Source organism: Oncorhynchus kisutch, linkage group LG20 (genome assembly GCF_002021735.2).
Source record: "Oncorhynchus kisutch isolate 150728-3 linkage group LG20, Okis_V2, whole genome shotgun sequence".
Lineage (NCBI taxonomy): Eukaryota > Metazoa > Chordata > Actinopteri > Salmoniformes > Salmonidae > Oncorhynchus > Oncorhynchus kisutch.
Window position 1 is genome coordinate 50,779,468 of NC_034193.2, and position 21,455 is coordinate 50,800,922.

Here is a 21,455-nt window from a genome sequence, read left to right on the forward strand (position 1 = left end):
ACGTTGTTGAATTCGTTTCATTTCAACAGCAGGCAGCCGAAGCAAGGCTTGGCGGAATGGTCGGCTGCCTTGATTTCAATTAATTTTTCATTATACATTTAATGATCCATCATCGCCATCCAAACACAACTGTGCGTTTGATACATTTATCTTCTGTTTTGGCGTCAAGAAGAGTGCACGAGAAAGAAAAAGCGCCTTGTTCTGGAGGCTGACCGGTGTAACGACACAGATGGGACTGCACCATATAACAAGCAACGACGTTTCCCATTTAAAGTTTTGGATGAATGCTTCAACATAAGAATTGTAACTGAGTTCACACCAATAAGGGACGTGTTTCATATGATTTTATTGACACGTTTCGGGTCAATGTGTTTTCCCAAGTGAAAACATGGCTAGTTAGCTTCAGCTAGCTAACTCGCTAAAAGGCTAACTGCATCAGTCTGGAGCAGGGTTGAGATGTTCGTCTAAATTTGGACCTAAGCTAGCTAATCCAGGTAGCTAGCTAGCCACTGGCAACGTTTCTGTGACAAGCTGTCAAACCCATTGTATGTAGGATTCTTTTATATGGTGATTATTGATTGTGCGTGTTGGGAAAACTTGCAGATCGAAACTTTGATCACATTTGCTGGCGGAGTTGTGGAAACCAATGTTTCATTGACATCGCAAAGTTAGCCTGCTCGCTACCAAACGTGACTCTACTATCCTCGACCTGTCAATGGAATTCCGAATGAGTCATTTCGGGTGTTGTCCTCCAAAATTCGAAAAGCAGGAGGGCAGCTTCTAGAATCCTACAAAAGCTGATTTGTCATCCCGCTACTCGTGGGATGAGACCGATATTGAAAGGAATCCAATTTGAATGTTTCCAAACATGGGGTCTTTAAAAGCACTTCAAGAATGGTGTCGGATACAATGCGAGAGTTACAACGATGTAGACATCAAGAACATGTCATCGTCTTTCCGGGATGGCTTGGCATTTTGTGCCATAATCCACCGATATAGACCGGATTTGATGTAAGTATTTAGTTAGTTTCAATAAACGTTCTCCACTTCTTCACAGGCCTAAAAAATGTGATGTTGTCCCTCTGAAACAATACATATTTTGAAACATAACACGCCAGCAACAAAGAGTGGGTTTATTTAACACATCAGGGCAAAATTCTAAAATAATGGAACTCACAAACTCATCAAGAATTTAACAATTTGTTGCTCCAAAATACGATCACTAAGTACAATGTAACAACTGGTAACAACAGAACTAACGTTATCTGGGTGCTGAACTTCGATACCGTAATGCGTGACTGCTGATTTCACTGTAATCTAATCCTAGCAGAACACCCGAGTGTGTTCCTGGTCAAACTCTAGGCTTAATTAACTGATCTAGTTCTTGCTTAGTTAAATAAATAAAAATCTAGCCTGTAACTAATAATAATATAATAACATAATGGGGTGGCAAGTTAGTGCTCTCAGCCAGAGCCAGACCGCCTTCAGAATGATGTAGCCAGGGAACTAAGTTTGTCTTCACCTTCACAGAACTGTGGAACGGAAACCTTTTGAACTTGATCAAGATCATGTCACTTCAACATGACACTAAAATATAGGGAGTGTGTGCCCTCTAGCTTGTGTTGCTGTTTATCATTTTGGCACCAGTGTTTGTGTGCACAAAGATATGTTTTGCTAACCTACATTGCCTTTCGCCACAACAATCAGTGTTCCACCAACAACGTTTTTGTGAGCTATTTACAGCCAGCAAACCTAGGCCTGACTTGTAATCCAGGCGTCGTTGCAGAGACTGTTTCTAAGCAGCGTTAGAAAGGGGAAAACCAAGGGTAAGCCAAGTGTGCTGTACGGTATCTAATGTGGGTTGACGGGTCTGGCCCTGTCTGTAATAACACACCCCTTTTCCTGTGTGGGACTCGCACACACTGCAGTCGCAGAACAAGGGCACAGTTAGGCCACAAACTAAGTGCATTAAAATGATTGTGATGATGGGTTGCAAGGAGGAGGAAGATTGTAAATAGAACTGCCTTGGTTGAGAGTAGGAGTGAGCAAACGATGATGCCTCCCATTCAATACAGTACAGATGATTCAGGTACAACCATGCACCTCGTTCTGTAACTCTGCTGTGTAAAGGAATGTCTTATTACTGTACAGCAGATGTCACATGTTCTGTGGCCATGTCCTTCAACATGTGTGAACCAAGCGTGCGTGACCTGCATGCAGGATCTCATACACACTGCACCAGTACTACCCACGGCACCTAGACCTGGCTCGTGTGTGTGTGACAGGACATGAGATCACACGACGTGACCTAAGCATTCAACTACTACATACAGTAGAAAGGGAGTGAGAGAGTGCAAATGACACCAGATATGTTACAGTACATCTTCCTCTATGGGTCAAAGGCTGAAGATCCAGCTCTACCTGTCTCCTGAGCTCAGAGCTATTTGGCCAGGCAGCTTCATCAGCCAACCAGCAGCGCTGCAGTGGCCTGGCCTCTCTGTGACTGTCTTCAGTCTGATCCAGACAGACAGGCCGTCAGGGTAATCTGCAGCAAGGGGCCTCCTCCTGCCAACCTGCATTTAGCTCTCTTGCTACTCTACCCAGCTGGTGTACAGTACTGCACAGCGATGCTACTCCAGTTCTTATCACTGACAGCGTTCAGCACGCCACTGTACTATACAGATGACTTATCTGACTGAAACCTAGTAATGTCATTCAGGATCAGACCGGGTCCAGTTCTCTCTGACTGAAACCTAGTAATGTCATTCAGGATCAGACCGGGTCCAGTTCTCTCTGACTGAAACCTAGTAATGTCATTCAGGATCAGACCGGGTCCAGTTCTCTCTGACTGAAGTGGCTCTTGGTTCAGGGTGAATAAGCAAGGTGATTAAATAGAAGCTATAAGCCTGACCAAGGTTGGGTAGCTGCAACTGGTATTATTTCCTCAGTACCAACAATAAGCCTTATTCAGTAGATCCATCGATGGGGTCAGACAGATTGGCCCATATCAGTTATTATTCCGTCACTATTGACCTCAGTTTCATGTGATTTCGGTGCCAGACGACGGTCTCCTCGTGTCAGACGTGTTTTGTTTGATCTGTCATTCTCCCCTGCACATGACGCTAGTGGCCTCCGAATTGTCTCTCTTTTCCCCTTTTGTGTATTTCACTTCCCGTTTCCACCCTGACAACGGTGTTCTCTACCTCTGTGTTTCTCAGTTGAACCTTTCTGACGGGTTGAGGTTCGTTTTCTCCCACACTGTGCAGCTCACCCACCCAGACGGTTCAACGTGTCTCCTCTTTTCTCTTTATACTGTCCACGCAGCAACATCACCACCAAATATGCTGAGGACATTTGACTACATGCTGTGTTTTGTTGTTAACCACCAGAGCATGTAGCTTAAAGCAGAGCATGTAGCTTAAAGCAGAGCATGTAGCTTAAAGCAGAGCATGTAGTTTGTTGGCAGCGACACCAAGTCCACTCACACACAGTACAGGACTTAATTGTGAGGATGGTTGTCTCACCGGTGGCGATGGCAGGCCCCTCATCGAAAATCAGCCTGTGAGCAGGGCAGAAATACTTGTTGGATTAGGTTCTCAGTGCTTCCATGTCATGGTCTGCAGTGTTTTTCCCCAAAAAATGTGCAATGCTTGCAGAAGGAGTGGATTAAGTCGGTCTGGAACTGTTGGCAGAGAGATAAATGTGCTGTTTTTCCAGTAAATTTCTTGCAATTCTATACATTTTTCCATGGAGCTGAGAGAACATTTTGCAGTGTGAAAATGAATTTCCTTCAGTTATACACATTTTGCCATGGCTGATTCTGTGTTATGCCCAAACATTATAACAAAATCAATCAGGGCCCCATGTACCCAACCCTGTGTGCCCCATCACTGATCCAGCCATGCCAAAAATACCCCCATCTATTGTTAGTAGAATTTGTTTCTCCCTGACTGTTTAGCTTTGATTGATTTCTTGTTCTCAAAGATTATATTAAAAAAAAAAATGTGATAGGTCAATTATTTTCTACATTTTTGTTGTTGTGGCCACAACAGTTTATCTGCTGCTAAATGAGTACAGGGGGGAAGCATTGCTCTGATCTGGTCTGTCGAAGCATTGCTCTGATCTGGTCTGTCGAAGCATTGCTCTGATCTGGTCTGTCGAAGCATTGCTCTGATCTGGTCTGTCCAAGCATTGCTCTGATCTGGTCTGTCCAAGCATTGCTCTGATCTGGTCTGTCCAAGCATTGCTCTGATCTGGTCTGTCCAAGCATTGCTCTGATCTGGTCTGTCGAAGCATTGCTCTGATCTGGTCTGTCGAAGCATTGCTCTGATCTGGTCTGTCGAAGCATTGCTCTGATCTGGTCTGTCGAAGCATTGCTCTGTTCTGGTCTGTCGAAGCATTGCTCTGTTCTGGTCTGTCGAAGCATTGCTCTGTTCTGGTCTGTCAGGCTGTCAACTGTTGAAGCACTGAGGGGCACCACTCCAGAGACTCCAGTGTTACTCAAGGAGGATTTGGCAGTGGCAGTTGCTACACTTTGCACAACTTTGAGTAATAGCAGACTGTGCTTTAGCATTAGCGCTTTAGCACCCGTAGGCCTACAGCAGTGTGTGTGACGTAGCGCTAGGTCAGGACGGCTAGGCTAAGTGCATTTGGGGCCATGGGAGTCAGATTAGGGGGAGAACAGAGCTCACTTTGTGCTATGGGCTGCCTCATACCAGTCTGTGGGCTGGCTGTGCTATAGGCAATCTAATACTAGTCTATTGGCTGGCTGTGCTATAGGCAGTCTCATACCAGTCTGTGGGCTGGCTGTGCTATAGGCAGTCTCATACCAGTCTGTGGGCTGGCTATGCTATAGGCAGTCTCATACCAGTCTGTGGGCTGGCTATGCTATAGGCAGTCTCATACTATTCTGTGGGCTGGCTATGCTATAGGCAGTCTCATACCAGTCTGTGGGCTGGCTATGCTATAGGCAGTCTCATACCAGTCTGTGGGCTGGCTATGCTATAGGCAGTCTCATACTATTCTGTGGGCTGGCTATGCTATAGGCAGTCTCATACCAGTCTGTGGGCTGGCTATGCTATAGGCAGTCTCATACCAGTCTGTGGGCTGGCTATGCTATAGGCAGTCTCATACCAGTCTGTGGGCTGGCTATGCTATAGGCAGTCTCATACCAGTCTGTGGGCTGGCTGTGCTAGTGAGGTTTCCTGTAACCAGACTGAGAACCAACAGGTTGGTGTTTTTTCTATTTCCTTTCTTTAACAGAGCAGAGACTTTGCGTCCAAAAGCAACTCTCAAATGTTCTAGGATGCGTCCCAAATCCCACCCTATTCCCTACACAGTGCACGACTTTTGATCAGGGCCCATAGAGCTCTCGTGAAAAGTAGTGCTCTACATAGTTCCATTTGAGACACAGACCCAATTTTACGGCAGGATGTTAACTGGTGGGAACATGAGGTTTAGTTCCCTGCTCCAGGCCCAGTCAACCAGCCACCTACTCATTACTGCTGTGTTGAGCCAACCTGCTGTCCTTTCATCACAGTGGGGTTCACCCATAAAACACTGTTGATGTTGATGGGTGCTGTGGCCCCATTCTCAGTGAAATATAGAGGTAACTGGTTGTGTATGGCCAAACACTGTCTGTCGTTCTGTTCGGATCCTGATGTTGTTTGATGGGCCATCACTCAAGACTTTTCAGATCAAACTGACTCTTCTTCCCCCCCCCCCCCCCCCCCCCCACTTTGAAAAATATTTTCCATAACCCAAAATATAGTATTTTCAGCTGTTTGAAGCTGGTGTACAAAACCCAAAGTAAAAGACGCAAAAACAAAACTTCAGAACGGAAGCATAGAAATAGCACTTATAGAACATATCTATTACTTCTTAGATATCCTTTCAATGGGAATCAATCTATAACTGATCTATAACTCAAATTTCTATGTGAATTTGGTCGGGTTGCCCAAAAAGTGACATATTATAGCCTTAATATGCTATATGGGTTATTTCTGGTCTGGTTAGATGCTCACCCTTTTACCTAACAATAGCAGTGTGATCTCTCATAATTTGACCGTAGTCTTGTGTTTGTATCAATGATTTAGAGTAGGTTATTTGTTTAGATTTTAAATGTTGTCTTTTTCCCCCCATTCTAGAGACTTTGACTCCCTCTCCAAAGAGAATGTCTACGAGAACAACCGTCTGGTGAGTCACTAGAACACATATCACTTCTCCACACACGCAGACACACTCTAATAGCCTTGGCCTAGATGTAATGATTAGTTGTGAACCAGCTAGTGACTTCATGTTGCCGAATACTGTAATTACCTGTGACAAGTCAGTCATGGTCGTCACTCTGGTTCCCTTCTCTGTGTCTGTGGTAGGGTATGTATTGGGTGAGTTCTGTAATGCTAGAATACAGTGTAACCAGGTGTAGGCCTACTAGTGTCTAGGAGAGGGTGAGTGTTGTTTTGGAAGGTAATAGAGATGAGTAACAGATGTCACGTGGGTGAGACAGTGGAGCAGTGTCTGCAGTTAGTTAGTCAGCTAACTATCATACATTTTCATCTGTCTGTTTCATGTCTGTCTTTCTGTGTCTCTGTCTTTCTGTGTCTCTGTCTTTCTGTGTCTCTGTCTGTCTTTCTGTGTCTCTGTCTGTCTTTCTGTGTCTCTGTCTGTCTTTCTGTGTCTCTGTCTGTCTTTCTGTGTCTCTGTCTGTCTTTCTGTGTCTCTGTCTGTCTTTCTGTGTCTCTGTCTGTGTCTCTGTCTGTGTCTCTGTCTGTCTGTCTTTCTGTGTCTCTGTCTGTCTGTCTTTCTGTGTCTGTCTGTCTGTCTGTCTTTCTGTGTCTGTCTGTCTGTCTGTCTTTCTGTCTTTCTGTGTCTGTCTGTGTCTGTGTCTCTGTCTGTCTTTCTGTGTGTCTCTGTCTGTCTTTCTGTGTCTCTGTCTGTCTTTCTGTGTCTCTGTCTGTCTTTCTGTGTCTCTGTCTGTCTTTCTGTGTCTCTGTCTGTCTTTCTGTGTCTCTGTCTGTCTGTCTTTCTGTGTCTCTGTCTGTGTCTCTGTCTGTCTGTCTTTCTGTGTCTCTGTCTGTGTCTCTGTCTGTCTGTCTTTCTGTGTCTGTCTGTTTTTCTGTGTCTGTCTGTCTCTGTCTGTCTGTCTTTCTGTGTGTCTCTGTCTGTCTTTGTCTGTCTTTCTGTGTCTCTGTCTGTCTTTCTGTGTCTCTGTCTGTGTCTCTGTCTGTCTGTCTTTCTGTGTCTCTGTCTGTGTCTCTGTCTGTCTGTCTTTCTGTGTCTCTGTCTGTGTCTCTGTCTGTCTGTCTTTCTGTGTCTGTCTGTCTTTCTGTGTCTGTCTGTTTTTCTGTGTCTGTCTGTTTTTCTGTGTCTGTCTGTTTTTCTGTGTCTGTCTGTCTCTTTCTGTGTCTGTCTGTCTCTTTCTGTGTCTGTCTGTCTCTTTCTGTGTCTGTCTGTCTCTTTCTGTGTCTGTCTGTCTTTCTGTGTCTGTCTGTCTCTTTCTGTGTCTGTCTGTCTTTCTGTGTCTGTCTGTCTGTCTTTCTGTGTGTCTGTCTGTCTTTCTGTGTGTCTGTCTGTCTTTCTGTGTGTCTGTCTGTCTGTCTTTCTGTGTCTCTGTCTGTCTGTCTTTCTGTGTCTCTGTCTGTCTGTCTTTCTGTGTCTCTGTCTGTCTGTCTTTCTGTGTCTCTGTCTGTCTGTCTTTCTGTGTCTCTGTCTGTCTGTCTTTCTGTGTCTCTGTCTGTGTCTCTGTCTGTCTGTGTCTCTGTCTGTCTGTCTTTCTGTGTCTGTCTGTCTTTCTGTGTCTGTCTGTCTTTCTGTGTCTGTCTGTCTTTCTGTGTCTGTCTGTCTTTCTGTGTGTCTGTGTGTCTGTCTGTCTTTCTGTGTCTCTGTCGGTCTTTCTGTGTCTCTGTCGGTCTGTCTGTAGAGAGCATAGTTGTTTATTGGTTCCTGCCGGAGCCTGACATGTGAAGGAGGGAGAGAAGGGGGGAGTGAGAGCAAGCAAATGAGGACAGGAAAGAAAGACAGAACAGTTAACCAAAGGGAGGATATGAAAAATAAATAGTCCTCTGCTATAGGTTTGTTTGTAGCAATCATTTAAATAACAAGGCCACATATTTGTTTATCAACAGCTGCAAAGGTGCCAAAATAACATTGCCCTGAGGTTGAGTAGGCCTTGGTTAGCCTACTTATAGCAATCCTCAAACTGAGCTTGAGTGTTGTCTACTGAATGCCACTAGTTACATTTCTTTCCAATTATCCAAGAGCTATTTCAGGGTTGAAGCAGTTGGTGGTCGACATAACTGTTTGTTTCACTGGCAGCATGTCGGATATCTGTAAACATTTGCAGTGTTTCACTGTAGCTACAGCATTAGCCTGAGTGAGCCCGAGACAGCCTAATCCTGAACCCAAACACGCAGCAAGCTAAACTAAAGCTAGGTGATTAACGTCCAATCACTGTCGACACGGTACATTTCAGTTGTTCCCCTGCGTTTGTTTACCATTGTTTCTCAGACTTATCAGACTCCTGATAATCCTTGAAGGTTTATTCATCATGGGACGTTCTGTTTCGAGTTAATTGCCAGAGTTGATCTTGCTGCTGGGATAGCATTCAGCTCAACTACTGTCTACAAGCTGTCGTTGTTTTGACTGATATTACATTTGATGAATATGTCTGTTTTTCACATGCAAAAACAGCCCCCGTTCACTGGTTTGTTTAAATGTACACCATTTGTAACAGTTTGTTTACATGTACACAGTTTTGCATCAATTGTGGCCCTGTTTACTGAACAGCTGCCAAGTGATTGTATTATCCCCAGGGTTTTGTAACCTGATCAGCTCGGTGTCCCAAATGGCACCTATTCCTTACATAGTGCACTACTTTTGACCAGAGCCAAATGGACCCTGGTCAAAGTAGTGCACTATATAGAGAATAGGGTACCATTTGGGGCAGATAACTTTTAAGGCCTTCATTTCCTCAGTGGAATTTTTCATTAGGCAGATGGTTATCCAACCAACAGTATTCTGGCAGGCTGTAGCATTTAATTATGACCAAATAACACTGAGGTTTTTGAAGCAGTGGGTCAAGTATCAAAGTGTACACAGCGCGCGCGTACACACACACACACGATAAAATAACTGATGTCTGTTTTCACATTGTCTTTCTCTCCCTCCCTCCCTCCTCTAGGCGTTTGAGGTGGCGGAGGAGGAGCTGGGAATCCCTGCTCTGCTGGACCCAGAGGACATGGTGTCTATGAAAGTGCCTGACAGGCTGAGCATCATCACCTATGTCTCCCAGTACTACAACTTCTTCACCAACAAGTCCCATGGTGAGTAGTACAGCTCTTACTATTTGTCAGAAAGGCATATTTGTTCTACATATTATAGTTCTATCTGAATGTTCCACAACGTCAGGAAAGCTAAGGCCAGCTTCTTCAGGCAGAAGTTTGCATCCTGTAGCTCCAACTCCAAAAAGTTCTGGGACACTGTGAAGTCCATGGAGAACAAGAGCACCTCCTCCCAGCTGCCCACTGCACTGAGGCTAGGTAACACGGTCACCACTGATAAATCCATGATTATCGAAAACTTCAATAAGCATTTCTCAACGGCTGGCCATGCCTTCCGCCTGGCTACTTCAACCTCGGCCAACAGCTCCGCCCCCCCCGCAGCTCCTCGCCCAAGCCTCTCCAGGTTCTCCTTTACCCAAATCCAGATAGCAGATGTTCTGAAAGAGCTGCAAAACCTGGACCCGTACAAATCAGCTGGGCTTGACAATCTGGACCCTCTATTTCTGAAACTATCTGCCACCATTGTCGCAACCCCTATTACCAGCCTGTTCAACCTCTCTTTCATCTCGTCTCTGTCAATCACCATATTCTTATCGGCAGACTCAGTAGCCTCGGTTTTTCGGATGACTGCCTTGCCTGGTTCACCAATTACTTTGCAGACAGAGTTCAGTGTGTCAAATCGGAGGGCATGCTGTCCGGTCCTCTGGCAGTCTCTATGGGGGTGCCACAGGGTTCAATTCTCGGGCCGACTCTTTTCTCTGTGTATATCAATGATGTTGCTCTTGCTGCGGGCGATTCCCTGATCCACCTCTACGCAGACGACACCATTCTATATACTTTCGGCCCGTCTTTGGACACTGTGCTATCTAACCTCCAAACAAGCTTCAATGCCATACAACACTCCTTCCGTGGCCTCCAACTGCTCTTAAACGCTAGTAAAACCAAATGCATGCTTTTCAACCGGTCGCTGCCTGCACCTGCATGCCCGACTAGCATCACCACCCTGGATGGTTCCGACCTAGAATATGTGGACGTCTATAAGTACCTAGGTCTCTGGCTAGACTGCAAACTCTCCTTCCAGACTCATATCAAACATCTCCAATCGAAAATCAAATCAAGAGTCGGCTTTCTATTCCGCAACAAAGCCTCCTTCACTCAAGCCGCCAAGCTTACCCTAGTAAAACTGACTATCCTACCGATCCTCGACTTCGGCGATGTCATCTACAAAATGGCTTCCAACACTCTACTCAGCAAACTGGATGCAGTTTATCACAGTGCCATCCGTTTTGTCACTAAAGCACCTTATACCACCCACCACTGCGACTTGTATGCTCTAGTCGGCTGGCCCTCGCTACATATTCGTCGCCAGACCCACTGGCTCCAGGTCATCTACAAGTCTATGCTAGGTAAAGCTCCGCCTTATCTCAGCTCACTGGTCACGATGGCAACACCCATCCGTAGCACGCGCTCCAGCAGGTGTATCTCACTGATCATCCCTAAAGCCAACACCTCATTTGGCCGCCTTTCGTTCCAGTACTCTGCTGCCTGTGACTGGAACGAATTGCAAAAATCGCTGAAGTTGGAGACTTTCATCTCCCTCACCAACTTCAAACATCAGCTATCTGAGCAGCTAACCGATCGCTGCAGCTGTACATAGTCTATTGGTAAATAGCCCACCCTTTTCACCTACCTCATCCCCATACTGTTTTTATTTATTTACTTTTCTGCTCTTCTGCACACCAATATCTCTACCTGTACATGACCATCTGATCTTTTATCACTCCAGTGTTAATCTGCAAAATTGTAATTATTTGCCTACCTCCTCATGCCTTTTGCACACATTGTATATAGACCCCCCCTTTGTTTTCTACTGTGTTATTGACTTGTTAATTGTTTACTCCATGTGTAACTCTTTGTTGTATGCTCACACTGCTATGCTTTATCTTGGCCAGGTCGCAGTTGCAAATGAGAACTTGTTCTCAACTAGCCTACCTGGTTAAATAAAGGTGAAATAAAAAAATAAAAATAAAAAAACGATCGCTTACTGACCGGTGGTCCAGTACTCCTGGGCCTTTAGTACACAGCTGTAACCTAAACGCTTCGCTGGCTGGATGGATGAGAAGTGGTCCTGTGTTATTAGATGCGACAGTATCACTGACAGGCCATCAATGAGTCACTACTATACGATTGCATTTGTAACTGGGTTTTATAGTGCTCTGACGCAAAGGAAAATATCTACAGTTAGCCAATGCATAAACTCAATTAGAAATTGACTTATACCATCTCCCTCTCCTGTAGCCAACCCCCCCTGCTTGAAGAGGTCCAGTGGTACAGGCCACATTGAGCCGGCCCAGAAGAGACCAGTGGCCCCTCTGGAAGACAAAGTGGTTGAGCCCGAGGTAAGGGCTACGATGGTATCGGGAATCAGATGATGCATGAATACATGTGGTAAAGAGGTCAATGGAATGCGACCAAAACAATGGAATTGCCAGCAATATTAGCCTACATTTAGGCTGTTGTTTATATGTGTTGCTAGCTTCCAACCAGAACATTAAGCTAGCTAAGACCGACAACACAATCAAACAGACTATACGGCTACAAGTAGTGAATGGCGTTACAAACATACTACACTAAACAAGTTAAATCTCTTACCTGTGTTGAAATGTTTTCCACACACATAGCTAGCTACGTGTAGCCTACTTGAACACCGGCTCCCCACAATTCCCCGCTGTCCCACGCCGAATAGCCTGAAGCCAAAGGGCTCTTCTCACAGTCTCTATTTCCCAACGTGGGAGCACAGCGAACCGTAGGTCGTGATTTCTGACCTGGTGTGTTATTTCTGTATAACAAAACTCCACGACAAAGTTGCCTCTTTTACACTGGGGGTCAATGGGAAATAATGTTTTCCATTACGTGGATATTGACTTGTAATATGCAGATATTCTGGATTTACGGATTATGTGTATGATGTCATTCACACGATTCTAATTCTAAGCCTTATTAATTGAAAGTAATGGCTGCGTGGACCCCAGGAAGAGTAGCTGCTGCTTTTGCAACAGCTAATGGGGATCATAATAAAATACCAAAAATACGACATTGATTTAACTTTTATTGTACATGCATGATAACTAGAACTAATTCATTGTATTTGTTTAACATAACAGGGAAACTATTTGTGCTGGTATTTTGGCATTGGACAAGACCTGGACAATCACTGAAAAGGTGTTCTATAAAACATTAACTGTCACAGTATCAGGTGTCAATGCTAACGTGTCAGATGCATGAATGGATTGTTGTCTGTCTATGGCATCTATTGGTGTGACCGTATGGTAGAGGTTGGTGTGCGAGTGTTTCGATAGAAGTCACGTTGTCCGTTACATCAACGCGGTACGGGATTGAGTAATTCTATTGACTAAATACATTTTAGTCTAAAGTTATAGGATAGGCCATCTCAAAAAGATGTCCTATAAGTTTAGCCTCCATTGTTTTTCTTTTAAAGATAGCCTTTGTATCCTGTCTCTCCCCTTCTTCCGCATGCCCTTTCCTCGACTTCCTCCCACCGCCCCCCCATACCGGCCTCCTCCCTTCTTCCCCCTCTTTAGACGGAAATCCACTCCTCTCCCTACTCTTCCTCCTCTTCTTCCTCTTCTTCTTCCTGGCCTCTGAACTCCTCCACTCTCTCTAGTCCTGAGCCTAGACAGTAGGATGGGCGGGGGGTGGGGGGCTAGGGGGATCAAAACCGTTAGGTCAGTCATTTTGAACTTTAACCTCTGTACATAGTGTCTATTTAACACTTGTTTTATACTACTAACGTTGTGTGCCAAGTTTGAACACTTGCTGCTAACCCTTTGACTTTTAACTCAACCTAAAAACACCTGCTAGAGTTTCTTACATCACTAGTACTAGTGTTCTACTTGTAAGGGTTTTCTTTAGGTGAAGTAGAGTCGGACCAAAATGCATCGTTGTGATGATTCATGTTTGTTTAATGAAGGAAAAATTATACATGAATAAACTACAACAGTCCTATCTGCTGCAAACACAGAGACAGGAACAATCACCCACAAAACCCAACACAAAACAGGCTACCTAAATATGGTTCCCAATCAGAGACAATGACTAACACCTGCCTCTGATTGAGAACCATATCAGGCCAAACATAGAAATAGACAAACCAGACACACAACAGAATGCCCACCCAGCTCACATCCTGACCAACACTAAAACAAGGAAAACGCATGCGAACGAATGGTCAGAACGTGACAGAACCCACCCCCCCCCTCCGAACGCACAACCTAAACCTATAGGGGAGGGTCTGGGTGGGCATCTGTCCGCGGTGGCGGCGCTGGACGTGGACTCCACTCCATAATTGTCTTAGTCCACCTCCTTAGCGTCCCTTGAGTGGTGACCCTCGCCGCTAACCTTGGCCTAGGAAACCTAACAACGGGCCCCACTGGACTGAGGGGCTGCCCCATGCTGACTGGCAGCTCTGGCTGCTCCATGCTGACTGGCAGCTCTGGCTGCTCCATGCTGACTGGCAGCTCTGGCTGCTCCATGCTGACTGGCAGCTCTGGCTGCTCCATGCTGACTGGCAGCTCTGGCTGCTCCATGCTGACTGGCAGCTCTGGCTGCTCCATGCTGACTGGCAGCTCTGGCTGCTCCATGCTGACTGGCTGCTCCATGCTGACTGGCGGCTCCATGCAGACTGGCGGCTCCTTGCAGACTGGCGGCTCCTTGCAGACTGGCAGCTCTGGCGGCATCCTGCAGCTCCTTGCAGACTGGCAGCTCCTTGCAGACTGACAGCTCCTTGCAGACTGACAGCTCCTTGCAGACTGGCAGTTCTATGCAGACTGGCAGTTCTGAACAGGCGGGAGACTCCGGCAGCGCTGTAGAGGCGGAAGGCTCTGGCAGCGCTAAACAGGCGGGAGACTCCGGCAGCGCTGGAGAGGAGGAAGGCTCTGGCAGCGCTGGACAGGCAAGGCGCACTGTAGGCCTGATGCGTGGTGCTGGCACTGGTGGTACTGGGCCAAGAACACGCACAGGAAGCCTGGTGCGGGGAGCTGCCACCGGAGGGCTGGTGCGTGGAGGTGGTACTGGATAGACCGGACCGTGCAGGCGCACTGGAGCTCTTGAGCCGCACCGGGCTATGCACCCGCACTGGAGACACCGTGCGCACCACAGCATAACACGGTGCCTGCCCGGTCTCTCTAGCCCCCCGGTAAGCACAGGCAGTTTGCGCAGGTCTCCTACCTGGTGTAGCCATACTCCCTGTGAGCCCCCCCCCAATACATTTTTGGGGCTGACTCCCGGGCTTCCTTGCCAACCGTGTTCCCTCGTATCGCCGGCTCCCTCTGCTCTCCTAAGTGCCTCCACCTGTTCCAATGGGAGGCGATCTCTTCCAGCCAGTATCTCCTCCCAAGTGTAACAAACCTTGCCGTCCAAAACGTCCTCCCATGTCCATTCCTCTTTACGCTGCTCCTGCTGCCTTTCACCACGCCGTTTGGTCCTGTTGTGGTGGGTGATTCTGTAACGGTTTTCTTCTGGTGAAAGAGAGTCGGATCAAAATGCAGCGTTGTGATGATTCATGTTTGTTTAATGAAGGAAAAATTATACATGAATAAACTACAACAGTCCTATCTGCTGCAAACACAGAGACAGGAACAATCACCCACAAAACCCAACACAAAACAGGCTACCTAAATATGGTTCCCAATCAGAGACAATGACTAACACCTGCCTCTGATTGAGAACCATATCAGGCCAAACATAGAAATAGACAAACCAGACACACAACATAGAATGCTCACCCAGCTCACGTCCTGACCAACACTAAAACAAGGAAAACACATACGAACGAATGGTCAGAACGTGACACTACTAGACTTTCCTTGCTAATTAGCGGCTGGTTTGGAACTTTACTACTTTTCCACTTAATACATATCACTTTTTAATATCAAGACAATGTTTTTCAGCGATTATAAAATACATGTAGCTAGTTAAGGCAATGACTCTAAGCCGAGGAGGCGATGGCAATATAACAGACTGGTTGTAGCTAGATAAGCAGAATGAATCCTCCACATCCTCGATCCTGACTCCATGTTTGATCTCCCCCCACCTCCCTCCCCCCTATCCTCTCCATCTCCCCATCCCACACCCCCTCCACCTGCGACCCTCACCCCCTGGCCACCTGCCTGCCACGCCCGTGCTAGCTGAGCCTACCTGGTCCGATGGGTACGGACGGAGGGGTACAGGCGGGTGTGAAGCGTAGCACCCTCAGCAGCAGCTGCGCCGCCTGCCAGAGGCACGTCCACTTGGTGCAGAGGTTCCTGGTCGACGGAAAGCTCTACCACCGCAACTGTTTCAGGTGAATACCCGTTCAGTTACTGCATATCTGGTCTGCACAGCTACTACAACATACTGCTGAGTCTGTTTACTGTATAATGATAAAACACTGCTATTCCAGTGACTCAAAACAGACCGTTTATATCCTCTGTTGACATGTATTTCCAGAGTTTAGAGAGATTCAAGTGTTTAATCAATGTGCTTACCACAGGGTTTGTCAGAGCCTATGTCAGACTATAGTCTGAATGTTGCCTCCTGCTCTCCTCTCTCTCAGGTGTAGGGAGTGTAGCAGCACTCTGCTGCCTGGGTCCTACAAGCTAGGAAACGAGGTCGGCTCCCTGGTCTGCACGCATCACTTTGCCAGGTCTGCCTTAGCCAATCAGAACGGCCGACCGGACCTAAGCAAGCGACCGACAATGGTTCCATCTGTCAGGATTGGTCGACCCATGCTGCCTCAAACTTCTCCTCCTTCTGGGAGGGACCAGGCGGCAAAGACGCCACCACAAAAAGAGACGCCGCCACAAAAAGAGACGCCGCCACAAAAAGAGACGCCGCCACAAAAAGACACTCCGCCACAAAATGAGACGTCACAAAAAGACACTCCGCCACAAAATGAGACGCCACAAAAAGACACTCCGCCACAAAATGAGACGCCACAAAAAGACACTCCGCCACAAAATGAGACGTCACAAAAAGACACTCCGCCACAAAAAGACACTCCGCCACAAAATGAGACGTCACAAAAAGACACTCCGCCACAAAATGAGACGCCACAAAAAGACACTCCGCCCCAAAATGAGACGCCGCCACAAAATGAGACGTCACAAAAAGACACTCCGCCACAAAATGAGACGACGCCACAAAATGAGACGTCACAAAAAGACACTCCGCCACAAAAAGAGACACCACAAAATGAGAAGCCACCAAAAGTCACTCCGCCACAAAAAGAGACTCCTCCCCAAGAGGGCGTCACCAATGAGGATTACACCCCCACACCAACCAATGACTCTGACTCTACACCATGTCCTATCTCAATGACAAAAACAGACTCTTTGAAAACAGAGAACGAGAGGGAAGACGGTGCAGGAGAAAGGGAGGTCAAACCTCCACCCTCCATTCCTCCCAACCCTTTCGATGACATCGCGGAGGAGGGGGAGGAGACTCCGACAACAGCCAAAGTCACAGCCAATGGGGTTATCCCTTCTACACCTGTCAGTCATCTAGGACTAGGGGACAGTAAGCCAGTCCCTATCCCTCGCCGCTTGTCACAGCCCTCCCCTCCACCTCGTCCCGCCCCCAGGGTCCGCCCACCCCGCGTTGACAACCTTGCGGTCAATGGTAAGTGGTCGATTAAGGTGATTGACAGCTGAAATAAGTTAGTGCTATTTGCTATTGTAGATCCTCAATTGAACTGTGAACTCCATCCTAATATAAAATATATGAAACCTCTTGATTTTGACTCTCAGGTGATCGTGGTGAGCACAGGAGATGTCTTCCTCCAGCTCCCAGACCTCGAGGAAGATCCCACTCCCCTGGAAGGTTCAGTATACTGACTAACCTATCTTTACTAGTCGACAGTGATTGGACTACTTCATCTGTTTCTCTCCCAGTCTCTGTCTAGCAGTCTTTGTGGGTTAATGCATGTGGATGTTTTCATGCACTCATCTGTCTTTGTTGTTTTGTCTCCCCCCTCCCTTTTTGTTTCTGTCTCCCCCACTCATCCTGTCTCTCAGCTCCAGTCTCTCCAGCGACGCCCCCAAACCCCCTAACCCGCCCTGGCTGGCCCTCGTCCAATCCCAAGAACCCAAGAAGAAACCAGCACCTCCCCCTCCCCCTGGAGTGGCCACACCCCCACACACTGGTTCATTATCTTCTCTAAAAGGGGAGGGCTCCAGACCACCCACGCCCCCTGCACCTGCCAACCCCTTCGATGAGGAAGAAGATGAGGTGGGGTCAGGGGAGGGGTCAGTAGGAAGTTTGGTTTCTACCACTGTGGTGGTGAGTCATCCGTGGTACAGCATCTCCCAGGCAGCAGACGCTGCGGCTGACCCAGACACGCCCCCCATTGGGGGTATTTCCTCCCGCTCTGCAAGCCCCAATGACTTCAGGTGCAAGAAACGCCCGGCGCCCCCAAAGCCTGTTCCAAAGGCCCCCGGCTCTAACTCAGGTCAGTGGGCCTTGATGGCAACAGGATATGATAGAGGTTGGTTAGAGAAGTGGTTCCCAGACCGGGGGACCTAGGACCTACCCACAGGGGGTACTTGAGAAGACTTATCAGACCATAGACTGCCTGGTAAAATGTACTTCAGGGGTCCTCTGGGCAGAGCAAAATTTAGTTGGTGGTACAGTAACCAAAAAAGGTTGGGAACCACTGGGTTAGAGCATTGGACGAGTTGTAGCCACTTCACCTCAAATCATATCGATCATGTGTCTTGTATGTCCTGCACAGCGCTCTGGTTTTGTTGTCATTTTGAAAGTTACCATTTGATGTGTATACATGGATGTTCACAATGTTTTTCTCTCCATCCTCCTCCCATCCAACTCTACTTTGTTTTCCATTTCAACTTCTGCTCCTTTTTTCTGTTTTCTGATATCACTTCATCCCTCTATTTCTTCAGCCCTTCCTCACTCCCAGCCCTCCTCTTCCTCTCCCTCTCCAGCTATTAGCATAGAGAGCCTATCCTCTGCCTCTGACCATAGCTCCTCCCACCCAGCTTCCCTAGGGGGTGGGGCCACAGGCGATCAGGACAACCCTTTCACCAAGAGCGTATCAGAGCCCTCCATCTGTGGGCCCTGTGGTGGTTTCACCCCCACCCCCTCCACCTCAGCCAATCGCCTCTCTCCGAGCCCCTCCCCTCCTCCCCAGTCAGCCAATCCTCGCTCTGCTCCGGCCACTCCGCAGAGCAATCGGAGCGCCAGGCCCCCGCCCCCAAGACCTCCAACGACACCCAGCCCCCTGGCAGCATCAAGTGCTATCCCAGTTCCACCCCCCAAGGTAAGGGATTCAGGACCTTTCATTTTTTTCACCATGTAAAAATACATGAACTGCACTACTAACTTCCAAGAACCTTTTAATGATACAAGATATTCAATGTAATGAGCTTTTATACCTAACTAACAGATACTATGATAATTATTTAATACCTTGATATTCATCTCTGTCTTCTTCTCTCTATTTCCAGCGGACTTGTAAGGAAAACCCTTTCAACAGGAAAGCCTCTCCCTCCCCTGTTTCCTCCCCTAAAACCAGACCCCCTAGAGGCCCTCGCCCCGCCCGGCCCCCCGCCCCTGGACACGGCTTCCCCCTCATCAAACGCAAGGTGAGATTGTGAGGACACCACAGTCAGCTAAAGTTTGTAATTCAATGAGTCACTTGAGGATTCAGCATCAGACAGTCCGAGTCTTTTTTTTTTAATGGAATGTGTTGACAAGCCAGCAACAGTCTACTATTACTGCTATTACCATAGGCAACGGTATTGGTTATAGTTTGACTAGGTGGCACTAATGTTTTCAAAGGAACAACTCAATCTGGATGTAAATAATGTGAACTGTACCATATTGTATTTTTTTAAAGATTGCAGTGCTAGTGTGTTTTGTGATGTGTGTGTGTGTGTGTGTGTGTGTGTGTTGTCCAGGTGCAGTCAGACCAGTACATCCCAGCTGAGGACATCCATGGAGAGATGGGAGAGCTGGAGAAACAGCTGGATGAGCTGGAGCAGAGAGGAGTGGCTTTGGAGAGAGAACTACGCGATAACCCCAATGGTAAAACTATCATATAAACCTCTCAAGACTAGTCTTATGATATAGGGAGGTTGCGTGGTCCCAGATTAAGCCTACCCCTGGACTAAGAAGCATGTTCAGTTGAGAGTCTATAAAAATGTTTGGTCCAAATCAAATGTTGTTGGTCACAGACACGTGTTTAGCAGATGTTATTGTGGGTGTAGCGAAATGCTTGTTCAAAATCCTGAGGCTGCATTCTCAGTTCAATAGTAAATAGTTTAATCTTCAGGTCAATAGTCAGGTCAATAGTCCAATAGTCAGGTCAATAGTCTAATAGTCAGGTCAATAGTCTAATAGTCAGGTCAATAGTCTAATAGTCAGGTCAATAGTGAGGTCAATAGTCTAATAGTCAGGTCAATAGTCTAATAGTCAGGTCAATAGTCTAATAGTCAGGTCAATAGTCCAATAGTCAGGTCAATAGTCTAATAGTCAGGTCAATCAGGTCAATAGTCTAATAGTCAGTTCAATAGTCTAATAGTCAGGTCAATAGTCTAATAGTCAGGTCAATAGTGAGGTCAATAGTCTAATAGTCAGGTCAATAGTCTTAATAGTCAGGTCAATAGTCTAATAGTAAGGTCAATAGTCCAATAGTCAGGTCAATAGTCTAATAGTCAGGTCAATCAGGTCAATAGTCTAATAGTCAGTTCAATAGTCTAATAGTCTTAATAGTCAGATCAATAGTCTAATAGTCAGGTCAATAGTCTTAATAGTCAGGTCAATAGTCTAATAGTCAGGTCAATAGTCTTAATAGTCAGGTCAATAGTCTTAATAGTCAATAGTCTAATAGTCAGGTCAATAGTCTAATAGTCAGGTCAATAGTCTAATAGTCAGGTCAATAGTCTAATAGTCAGGTCAATAGTGAGGTCAATAGTCTTAATAGTCAGGTCAATAGTCTTAATAGTCAGGTCAATCGTCTTAATAGTCAGGTCAATAGTCTAATAGTCAGGTCAATAGTCTAATAGTCAGGTCAATAGTGAGATCAATAGTGAGGTCAATAGTCTAATAGTCAGGTCAATAGTCTAATAGTCAGGTCAATAGTCTAATAGTCAGGTCAATAGTCTAATAGTCAGGTCAATAGTCTAATAGTCAGGTCAATAGTGAGGTCAATAGTCTTAATAGTCAGGTCAATAGTCTTAATAGTCAGGTCAATCGTCTTAATAGTCAGGTCAATAGTCTAATAGTCAGGTCAATAGTCTAATAGTCAGGTCAATAGTCTAATAGTCAGGTCAATAGTCTAATAGTCAGGTCAATAGTCTAATAGTCAGGTCAATAGTCTAATAGTCAGGTCAATAGTCAGGTCAATAGTCTAATAGTCAGGTCAATAGTCTTAATAGTCAGGTCAATAGTCTAATAGTCAGGTCAATCGTCTTAATAGTCAGGTCAATAGTCTAATAGTCAGGTCAATAGTGAGGTCAATAGTCTAATAGTCAGGTCAATAGTCTTAATAGTCAGGTTAATAGTCTAATAGTCAGGTCAATAGTCTAATAGTCAGGTCAATAGTCTAATAGTCAGGTCAATCAGGTCAATAGTCTTAATAGTCAGGTCAATAGTCTTAATAGTCAGGTCAATAGTCTAATAGTCAGGTCAATAGTGAGGTCAATAGTCTAATAGTCAGGTCAATAGTCTAATAGTCAGGTCAATAGTCTAATAGTCAGGTCAATAGTCTTAATAGTCAGGTCAATAGTCTAATAGTCAGGTCAATAGTGAGGTCAATAGTCTAATAGTCAGGTCAATAGTCTAATAGTCAGGCCAATAGTCTTAATAGTCAGGTCAATAGTCTAATAGTCAGGCCAATAGTCTTAATAGTCAGGTCAATAGTCTAATAGTCAGGTCAATAGTCTTAATAGTCAGGTCAATAGTCTAATAGTCAGGTCAATAGTCAGGTCAATAGTCTAATAGTCAGGTCAATAGTCTTAATAGTCAGGTCAATAGTCTAATAGTCAGGTCAATAGTCTAATAGTCAGGTCAATAGTCTAATAGTCAGGTCAATAGTCTAATAGTCAGGTCAATAGTCTAATAGTCAGGTCAATAGTCTAATAGTCAGGTCAATAGTCT

General features: G+C 46.1%; 1 protein-coding gene across 2 annotated transcripts; it reads left to right on the plus strand.

Moving 5' to 3' along the window:
- Positions 1-11: 11 nt before the first annotated feature.
- On the plus strand, positions 12-19,414 carry LOC109865312 (MICAL-like protein 1). Of its 2 annotated transcripts, none has more exons than XM_031799626.1 (11): positions 12-1,011; positions 6,147-6,195; positions 9,182-9,323; positions 11,580-11,680; positions 15,488-15,642; positions 15,895-16,958; positions 17,087-17,159; positions 17,354-17,787; positions 18,239-18,615; positions 18,803-18,940; positions 19,256-19,414. In XM_031799626.1, exons 1-11 carry the CDS (start codon positions 857-859, stop codon positions 19,397-19,399), a joined length of 2,832 nt encoding a protein of 943 aa, XP_031655486.1. In that variant the 5' UTR covers positions 12-856; the 3' UTR covers positions 19,400-19,414. The 2 variants fall into 2 exon arrangements, with proteins under 2 accessions (XP_031655486.1, XP_031655487.1); XM_031799627.1 differs by having other exon boundaries at positions 18,281-18,615.
- Positions 19,415-21,455: the final 2,041 nt, after the last annotated feature.

Bases quoted from the DNA above. Each gene is read 5' to 3' on its own strand.
- LOC109865312 (XM_031799626.1), top strand. From the start codon at position 857: ATGTTTCCAAACATGGGGTCTTTAAAAGCACTTCAAGAATGGTGTCGG. The intron at 6,196-9,181 runs GTGAGTCACTAG...TCCCTCCTCTAG, and splicing joins TCTACGAGAACAACCGTCTG to GCGTTTGAGGTGGCGGAGGA. The intron at 18,941-19,255 runs GTGAGATTGTGA...TGTGTTGTCCAG, and splicing joins TCCCCCTCATCAAACGCAAG to GTGCAGTCAGACCAGTACAT.